Source organism: Sminthopsis crassicaudata, chromosome 4 (genome assembly GCF_048593235.1).
Source record: "Sminthopsis crassicaudata isolate SCR6 chromosome 4, ASM4859323v1, whole genome shotgun sequence".
NCBI classification, from domain to species: Eukaryota; Metazoa; Chordata; class Mammalia; order Dasyuromorphia; family Dasyuridae; genus Sminthopsis; species Sminthopsis crassicaudata.
Window position 1 is genome coordinate 345,513,453 of NC_133620.1, and position 10,236 is coordinate 345,523,688.

The 10,236-nt window shown below is 43.4% G+C and overlaps 1 protein-coding gene across 4 annotated transcripts in view; it reads left to right on the top strand.

Moving 5' to 3' along the window:
* The first annotated feature begins 54 nt into the window (after positions 1 to 54).
* SAMD14 (sterile alpha motif domain containing 14) overlaps positions 55 to 10,236 on the top strand; it is a 29,005-nt gene continuing 18,823 nt past the window's right edge. For 3 of the 4 annotated variants that reach the window (XM_074261171.1, XM_074261170.1, XM_074261173.1), the window contains exon 1: positions 55 to 8,538. Coding sequence is in view for 2 of the 4 variants with exons in the window: in XM_074261173.1 (XP_074117274.1) it covers positions 8,523 to 8,538 (16 nt within the window). In the remaining 2 variants the exon portion in view is untranslated. Of the gene's footprint in view, positions 8,539 to 8,592 lie in introns of those variants that run through there. The other variant, XM_074261172.1, reaches the window with a different exon arrangement.

Sequence of the window (10,236 nt, forward strand, 5' to 3'; positions counted from 1 at the left end):
GGTTGTGTATGAGTGGTGGGGAGGTGGGGGAGGGGGTAAAACTGGAGTCTGACTTCTCATGCAATCTCCTTCTCCAAGTGAACAAGTGATGAATGAGGGATTTGGAGATTTGGAGCAGAGGCTACCAATTTACTTCTGATTAAGTCACTGGCCCCATGCAGAATGAAACCACTGTCTCCTTGCTCAGCACCAAGTTCAATCTAGCTGGGTTTGAGGTAGGGAGACCTAGACCCCAGATCCCATCATAGGGCAGCAATCTGGACTCAGGTAGAAGAAAGACATGTTCAAATACTCCCTTTAATACTTACTCGCTTCATGACAAAAGAAAAGTCATTTAATGTTTATGAAACTTCTTTTTTCTTCATCTATATAAAGGGAATGATAATACCTGTAGTACCTATTTCACAAGTAGTTGTGAAGCTCAAAGAGACAATATATATAAAGTACTTTGTAAGACTTGAAGGGCTATATAAATGTTAGCTGTTATTATTAGACAACTAGTTGGTGCAGTGAATTGAGCACTGGACCTAGAGTCAGGAAGACTCAAGTTTAAATACAGCTTCAGATACCAGTTGTGTGATCCTGGGCAAGTCACTTAACCCTGTTTGCCTTAATTTTTTCATCTGTCAATGAACTGGAGAAGGAAATGGCAGACCACTTCAGGATCTTGGCCAAGAAAACTCCGCATGAGGTCATGAAGTGTCAGACTTGACTGAATAACAACTCAGTATTATTATTAAGCTTAATAAATTCTAAAAACCAAAAGGCCAGAGCTATGGGGGCCAGGCAGGGCTCCTCTTAACTTTTTTCCATTGTAATTTCAATTTATTTTTCCTTCACTTCCTGAATCAAGCCTAGGACTGGGCTTAAGCCCTTTCTTTTAATCATTTCACCAGGGCCTGTCTGAACAGTACCAGACCTTTATCCAGTTAGTCATTCAGCCAGCCAACAAGCATTTCATAGGCTTATATCTATGAAGCAGGAAAGAACCTCATAGATCATCCAGTCCAGTTCCCTAATTTTGTTCATATCAGAGACTATTAAGTGATTTGCTCAAAATAATACAGTAAGAGTCAGAAGCAAGATGTGAATATAAGACCTCTGCCTTACCTGTTGAACTAAGATGCCTCACCGTTAAGTTTCTCCTCTATACAATGCACCATGCTGGTCACTGAGGATACCAAATAATCTTGCTCAAGAAGTTTTTACTCCAAATCATCGCTACCATTATTAGAACGAGTATTTATCGTTACTATTATTAATAGTAATAATCCTTTAATTGGTATTTGTTGTTGTTCAGTCCTGATTCTTTGTGACCCTATTTGGCCAAGTCTTTTGGCAAAGATACTGGAACAGTTTGCCATTTTCTTCCCCGACTCATTTGACAGATGAGGAAATTGAGGCAAACAGGTTTAAGTGACTTGCCCAGGGTCACACAGCTAATAAGTATCTGAGGTTGGATTTGAATTTAACAGTCTTCCAGACTCCAGGTCTGCTGCTCTTTCATGGTGCCACCTAGTGTCTTTAATTGGTTCAGCATTTTGCAATTTATCCCATTTTCTCTTCCCAACTACCCCGTGAGGGAAAATAATAATGTTTGTTTGTTTGCATTTCCGTGGCACTTTAGGATTTACCAATTTTTTTGTGTGTGCAAGTGTTATCTCCATGAAGTGCTATCTCAGCTAATACATAGGTGGCTGAGGCATTTGATTTTCAGTTATAGGAACATACATTTAGAGCTGGAAAGACACCATGGAGACCAGTTATTTCTACTTCCTCATTTTACAGATCAGGAAATTGAATCCCAGACAGGTTAGTAAATAGCAGAGCTATGGTTTGAACCTAAATGCTCTAACTCAAAATCCAACACTTTCCTCTACTCCTCACTGCCCAGTGTTTTTGTGTATCCCATCTGATTCTGGATTGAGTCTCTTATGTACTTTGCATTGGGGTAGGCAGTGGGTTGACATCGGGAATCCAGAAGTTGGGAGAGAGAAATCCCCTCTTGAGCCTTAAGGAAGTCGCTATTTGGAGGGAAGACAGATCTTGCTTCTGAACAGCTCCCAGTTTAAGGAAGAAGAAACAAGCCCTACCTTCAGTGAGCTTCCAGTCTCCAAGAGAGTTTGTTCCTTCTTTAACCAGAATCATAGGGATTTGCAGTCTGTCAGGCTTTGGATCGCTGATTCATACCATTGGCTTCTTTAATGGAACTGAAAGCTAGGATGCCAGAGTCCCTGACTGGGAATAGGGTATGGTGAGACTCTGGGGGAGTGGCTCCTGCTGAGAGGGAGGAGAGGACTGGGCTAAGGACAGAAAATTCATGGATCGCTCTGGGATTTCATAGTTAATGGGATATGTCTATCTCTTTATTATGAGTTTAGCAGAGTAAAAACCTAGACAAAGATGAGTCTAGTGATTTAAAGAATCTAGAAATAGAAGGGAAGAAGATAATCCCAATCACTTCCTTTTATTAGGTAGGGAAAATTAATTTCAGAAAGGGAGAGTAACTTATTTATGGCTATAAACACAAAAAGTGTTTAAATATAGCCAGAAGTAAAGTTAAATCCAGGCCATTGGACTAAAGACAGTGCTTTTTCCACTATATTATCATGATGATGGATAAGATGTTACAGGTGGTAGCAAGAAGACCTAGATTCAAATCCTGCCTTAAAGACAATTTAGTTTTGTGATCCTAGGCAAGTCAGTTATTCTCCCTAAACCTCAATTTCTTCATCTGTAAAATGGGGTTAAAAATAAACTCTTATTGCAAGGGTCACTGTGAGGTTCAAATAAGGTAATGAGTATGAAAAATGAGTAAGAATCGGGAAAGTATGGCATCTGTGGTGTCCCTTTCCATCATAGTGGTCAACACTTAGAGCCTTAAAAAGTTATCTAGGGCAGACACAGAGCCCCGTAGCCACATTGAAGCCCATAGTACTCCCAGGTGAGTACAGGAAAATCAGATTAAAATGTAATTATTGGGGCAATTAGGAGGGGGAGTAGATAGAACGCTGTCCCAGGGAGACCTGAGTTCATATTCAATCTCAGACACCTTTTTTTTGACTCAGGCAAGTCATTTAACCCCAATGACTTCAAAAAAGAGAAAGAAAGTAGATTAGAAAGGAAGAAATTGTTCAGTCATATTCTACTTTCTTTTTTTTTTTTTCCCCCATGAGGCTGGGGTTAAGTGATTTGCCCAGGGTCACACAACTAGGAAGTGTTAAGTGTCTGAGACCAGATTTGAACTCGGGTCCTCCTGAATTCAGGGCTGGTGCTCTATCCACTGCGCCACCTAGCTGGCCCCCATATTCTACTATTTATGACCTCATTTTGGATTTCCTTGGCAAAGATACTGAAATGGTTTCCTATTTTCTTCTCACTTAACAGATGAGGAAACTGAGACAAACAGGGTTAAGTGATTTCCTCAGGGTCACACAGCTAGTAAGTTCCTGAGGCCAGTTTTGAACTTAGGAAGACTCATCTTCCTGATTTCAAGCCTAGGGCTCTATCCACTACCACCCAATTGCCCATTAAAATGTAATTAAAAACATTTAACAAAGATAATTTTAAAAATACAATAGAATATGGATGGTATACTACATTTTCCAACTCATTATGTTGACCATAGGGATCTTATGTAAGATTTAATAGCCCCATTCCTATTTGACATCACTAGTCTAGAAAACTGAGAACAACTCTACCCACTGTATTACCATGTAGTTTTCAAAATGGGAGTTATTATTATGCCATGGAAATCATCTGTCTCACTAACCAAAATGCTGGAAAGATTCAAGAATAAGAGAAAGGCTACTTTCTTTGATAAGAGGTGACTCCATGGATAAAGTTCCAGACTTGGAGTCATGAAGATTCTTCCTCCTGAGTTTAAATTCAGTCTCAGATACTTATTAGCTGTATGAACCTGGGCAAGTCACTTCCCCTGGTTTGCCTCAGTTTCTTTATCTGTCAAATGATCTGAACAAGGAAATGGCAAACCACTGCAAAGAAAAACCCATTCCACAGGCTCATGAAGAATCAGACACAAGTGGACAACAAATATTCTGATCCATACAATGGCAGTCCCTATAATGAAAATCACCAATCCCTACGATCAGAGATCAACAGGTTTCTCACTCCATAAAGTCTGAAGAAGTATGTCTTACTATTTCTTCCTGGCATGAGGGCAAGTAATAGGAAATAGTGGGGAAGGAGACAGTTGGAAAAATCCCATCTTATTGAGTTCACACACAGCCTTTCTGTGTGCCATTTGTATACTGCTAGTCTGTCAGGAAGGGAAGTGGTGCACTGTTCTTTGCAGCTGATTACCTGTTTTGTCATCCCTACATGTGTGAAAGGACTTTTCATGTGTTAGGGAATTTGTGCTTTACTAATCAAAGCGTGTTGTGGAAGAAGAAGATAGTGAATTGTGCTAGGCCCTATTGGATGAGGTATGTATTGTTTTATGATTGAGTTCTCTGTGTGTTTGTTCCATGATGTTTTCGTTTTCAAGCTTAGAAAACCCTTTCTATGTGTTGTTCCATTTGGTCCTTACAACAACCCTGTGAGATTACTGTTATCTCCATTTTACAGATGGTGAAGCAGAGATAGACATAGTTTAAGTGACTTACTCTGTGTCACACAGCTAATTAAAAATGCCTGACACAAGATTTGAACCCAGATTTTCCTAACTCCAAGTCCAGCATACAAACTACTGAACTAGCTCTCATATATGTTATCATTACCTATTTATTTAGGGAGGCAAATGACTTACCCAGGGTGGCATGGTTAGTATGTTCCTGAGGCTGAATTTGAACTCAGATTTTTCTAACTTTGGGTGCGGTGCTCTGTCTCCTGTGCCACATAGCTGCTCCGAGTATATTAATTATTAAAGCTGGGAGAAGTCTTAGAAACCAGCTGGGTCTAAACCCCTGATTTTATAGATGGGGAAATTGAGAGACAAAGAGAAGTGATGTTCAAAGTCACACAATGAATTAATGGCAGAATTAGTAATAAAATCTAGGTCTCCTGCCTCTCCCAGTTTAATGTTCTTTCTGTTATATCCTGCTTCCCCTGCTGGGCTGTGTTATTAATGCAAAGCACTCATTGTAAATTTTCTATGTGTGAAGGCTTCCTCTTCTTTTCCCATCCAGAGAAGGGATGTACTACTCCTTTAAAAGGAAAGAAAGAGAAAAGGAGCCAGGATCTGAAGTGAGGAAAAAAAAGTGCCACCTGCATAAGAATATCTTTGCCAGAGAATAGAGACAGCCCATCCTTGATCTGCTCTTCTGATTGGTAGAGAAGACTCTTCTCTGCCTTCCCCATCATATCTACTTATGTTCTGTACTCTTGGCTCAATCTTTTGGCAAAAACGAGAAACTGAGGCAGGAGGTCATTAGCACAGAATCCCAGGAAGATGCTGAAGGTGCCCATGACTCTTGAGCTTGGCATATTTAGAACCTTTAGCCCAGGGATATGCTGGTAAATATTTAACAAATGACTCCCAAAATAAAAGGGCAGGACACAATCTGCATTTAATTTGCATTAACATTTTCTCCATCACTTTCCTAAATCTAGACAATCAACAGAATAAGTCAAACTCTGATTTATAGCATCTGCCAATTGATAAAGTGTAAATGCCTACACTAAAAATTTAACAATAGACTCACAGAGGTAATAGGATCTAGTCCCAGCACATCCCTGCCTCCACTTCTTTTTATACCCTACAGTCCCCACCTCTGGCTATAACTTTGCAACCTTAGCCCTATTTGGGGCTCAGATCTGGTTTGGGGATCCTTTATTCAGGATGGTTTTGGGATTCAGGGACAGGCATGTGTGTGCCAAGCTCTCGAGACAAATGTAATCTGGTTCACTTCGAGTAAGCAAACAGATGCTATACAGCACATTTGGGGGTGAGGGAGGAAGAGTACAAGAGAGAAAACAAACAATGATGGGATGTTGAATTCTGAGAGTTAAACCTCTATAGACTTAGTGGACTTTCCATAGATTCATTCATTCACTGGTTTCATTTCATAAGTATATACTAAATTCCCACTATGTACAAGGCAGACACAACTAAATGGCTCAGTAGATAAGAGTATCTGAACTTGAAATCAGGAAGATTCCTGATTCCTGTTCGTGAATTCAAATCTGGTCTCAGGCACTTATTAGTTATGTGACCCTAGAAAAGTCATCTATCCCTGATTTTCTCAGTTTCTTCATCTATAAAATGAGTTGGAGAAGGAAATGGCAAACCACTTCAGTATCTGCCAAGAAAAGGCCAAATGGTGTCACAGAGTCCCACATACTGAAACATAACAAAAACCCATGTTAAGCAAGATTCAAAGGGCTCATAACAGAAAAACAAAAATAATGTCTTCCCTCAAAGAATTCACATTAGATCCCCATGGGCTTACTTAAGATTTTCACAATCTCCTGTAGTCCCTTATCAACATATATTTTCATAGCATCTTTCTTCTGGAGGATCTTTTACCCTTACAATATCCTGCTTTAATGGGAAAAAACCTGAGTTTGAAGTCAAAAGATGATTTCAAGTTTTGTGTGTTATTTAGCAGCCCTAGACCTTGAACAAATCAATTCACCTGTCAGGTGATCTCTCATTTTCTTCATCTAAAATGGGAATAACCCTTGCACTATCGTCAAGAATTCTACAGACTTACCATGGAAATGAGATCCCTTCCTGTCCTATTGAACTTTCCTATGTCTCCATGATTCTTGAGAGAGCCATATGTGAACCTTCATGCGCTCCCCCCCTTAGATTCAAATTTATATGCTTATCTTCATTGGGATAGGAACTGGACTGTGATTTTCTTGGCATAGGGAACTCCAGAGTGAGGGAATTCATCCTCCCAACGCAGGTTGGCAGTTTCTTTGCAGTCTATACTTTTAAAGAGTTACCTACAGCGATGAGAAATTAAGTGACTAGTCCCAGATTACACAACTGATATGAGCTAGGTATGTAATTTGAACCCAGGCTTCTATCCATTATGACACACAAAACCCTCCTCTATGGGGAGCACGGTAGAGTGGGCAAAAAATATTGGATTCAGGCTCTCTTAAGGAAAAAGAACCTACATATTCTCAATCTCCTGAGGTTTTAGTTTGCTCCTCGGTAAAATGAAAGAGGCCGAGTTAGGTGGTTCTTAAATTCCTTTTTAATCCTAGAAATAGATACTGCTACAAACCCCATAACTCCACCCCACCCCACCCCCATTCCTTTACGAACAGAATTGGGATTAGGAATAGGCGAGGTCGATAGTCGCAAAGGGGATGGCGGTGGGGAGAGGAAGCACAAGGAATCTTTTTGAAGAATCTTTATAAACGCACTTGTTTTTTAATGGCAGAAAATTCTGTGCCTGGTCGTCAGGTATTTATTTGGTGATCCCCGAAGTCACCTGCGTACCAATGAACGCCCAGGGGGCGCTATTTTTAAACTTTGCTGGGGGCGAACGAACCCCTTTTTCCCGACTCAGACCCTTCCAGGCAGAGTTCCATAAATCGCCCACCCTCTTACTAATTCCATAGACCCTTTTATACTCTCGTAGCTTAAGATCTCATAGGTCCCTAGATTTTATCAAAGACTAAAATAGTCGCTGATCCCAAAGGAAAATACCAGCACTGGCCTCCGTCCTATCTCGGGAGCGTATCTCCGTTCAAACGTTGCATGACAGCCCCCAACCCATCCCAGAAATATCTACATCTGCGCTGTCCAGAACCTTGGGCCAGGGATCACCAGAGCCCAAGCCTCGTACACCTCCTCCTCTTCCTCTTCTTCCTCTTCTTCCTCCTTCTCCTCCTCCTCCTTCTCGGCTGCCCCAGTCGACTCCTCCTCTGACTCCCTCCCTCCCTCCCGCTCTTTGTCTCTCCCGCGCCCGCCCTCCTTGCCCCCCCTCCCCTCCCTGCATCGCCACCTCCCCTTGGGGACCCCGGAGGGCTACGCTGACGCGACGATTCCGCGATCTATTGCGGGGCAGGGGAGACTGGGGCATCTGGGCTGGGGGAGGGGGCGGGACACACACACTCACACTCACACACACATACATGCACAGAGCATCCTCCTGTCAGGTCTCGCGGCTCCGCCTGTTCCCTCCAAACCTCTCTCTCTCTCTCTCTCTCTCTCTCTCTCTCTCTCTCTCTCTCTCTCTCTCTCTCTCTCTCTCTCTCTCTCTCTCTCTCTCTCTCTCTCTCTCTCTCTCTCTTTTCCCCTCCTTCCTCCCTCCCTCCCTCCGTCTTCAGCTTCATCCCTCCTCTTCTCTTTCCCCATCCCCCACTTTCCCATCCCCCCCTTACTCCCATCCCCCGTCACTCATCCCTGCTCCGGGACCATCCCAGCCTGGCCTTCTTAGATGGAGCCGGGTGAGTCGGCCCGGAGCTGCCTGCTCCCGGGGTGACGGGGCCAGAGAAGCCACGGCGGGGAACCCCCTCCCCCTTTCTCCACACCCCCCTCTCGCGTCCCCCGCCCCGCGGACCATGGATCCAGAAGCCCCCTCGGTTTTAGGAAGCTGAAGATGACAGATGCTGGAGGTGAGGAGGGCGGGCGCGGGGGCGGGGCGGGGGCTCGAGGGAACAGGAGCTGGTCCATGCCCTCTCCCCCTCCCTCTTTTAGGGGGACACCTCCTAGGCTTTTTCTATCAGACTCAACCCACAGCGGGGATATCAGCTGCGGGATCCGCTTGTTTTTCATATATAGGATTCAGAGTGTGACTGGGCGGGCGGAGCAGAACAAGAGTGGGGAGGTGGAATGGAAGGGCCTTTATTTTCCCCATTGGAGAGGAGCTCTGAGGGGGGCTTGAGGGAAGCTTGGGTGATGCTAACAGGAGGGGGTGGGGAGAGAAGGATTTGTGTCGCTAATCCCATCCCTTCCAGCCCCAGAGAAATTAATAAAAAGCTGGAAAGGGAGGGTAGCAGGAGGAAAGAAAGACATTAACTCCTTCATGTCCTGAATAAATTTCGATTTATGAGATGGGGAGAAACTTCATTCATCCAGGTTGGATTGATTTGAAGAGAGCGATCTATGGAGAGGGGTGCTACATGATCTTTCCTCCATCCAAAACACTCCTGGACCGATTTGGAGAGAAAAATTTAGGTTCTCTTCATCTCCCCAAACCTGTTTATTCAATGAAAGGCAGTCCGTTCGCTATCCCTAAGTCAATGGATAGCGAAGAGTCCAATACTTGATAAAGCAGACGCTGGAGTTGGTTCTCCCTCCTTCCTGCCAGTTCTTCAGCAATCAGCAGCCTTCGCCCCCAAACTGGCTCTTCCTGCTTGGAACCTCCAAAGCAGAGGTCGTATGCCCCTTACCTCTCCCCTCCCTTGCTCCAGGCTCCACCCCCTGCTCCTCCCAGTTCTTCCCTCTCATTCTTTAACGGATGCAGTCTCCCCTTTTCTCTCTCTTCTGTGTCTACCCCCTACTTCTTATTTCCTCTCATCTCATTCACTCGGCATTTTAAGCTCTCCTTCCGTCTTTCCCTCCTATCTTTCTCACGACACTCCCCCCATTCCTTAAGCTGTCTGTCCTCACTTTATATGGATCCTTTCTATCTAACACTTATCAGTCTAATGCTGGCTCTCCCTCCATTCTCTTATTCTTTCTCTGGCTCCTATTCCTTTTTTGCTTCCAATTTCCTTTTTTTTTCTCCCCCAGCCTACCTTCTTTTTCACCTTTCTTTACTTTTCCCATTTTCTTCCCACCTTTCTGTTTCTTTTTCCTCCTGCTTTAGGGAACTGGAATTTCAAGTTCTTGGCTTACTCCTTGACTCTAGAGAGATAAATTCTGCGTTCTGGTTGGAATGGGGTGGGGCCCATTTGAGCTTCCCGTATCTTCCCATAGGCCAGTAAATCAAACCACATGGAAAAGGTTCTAGAGGGGCTCAGTCCTTTTCCACCCAGGGAAACTTGATTCTGGGTTTGAGAAGGGAGAAAGTAAGGGGAGCTGGGATCTTCAATTCTCTAGGACTCAGTTGAGGAAGATAATTTGAGGAGCTGCCTCAAGGAGCCATTAGTGGGACAATATTGAGGGAGAGGCCTTAAAGGGCCTTCTCAGAGAGGCAGTACTGTGTGATAAGGACTTGAAGCTTAAAGCTAAAATATCTGAACTCATCTTGCTTTGAAACTTCCTCAATGTGTGACCTTGAGAGCATTTCTTTGGTCCTTTCCATTTTAGAATGCTTTAGCAAGCAAAGCAGTGAATTTGCTCAGAATACTAGGGTTCAAATCCTGCTT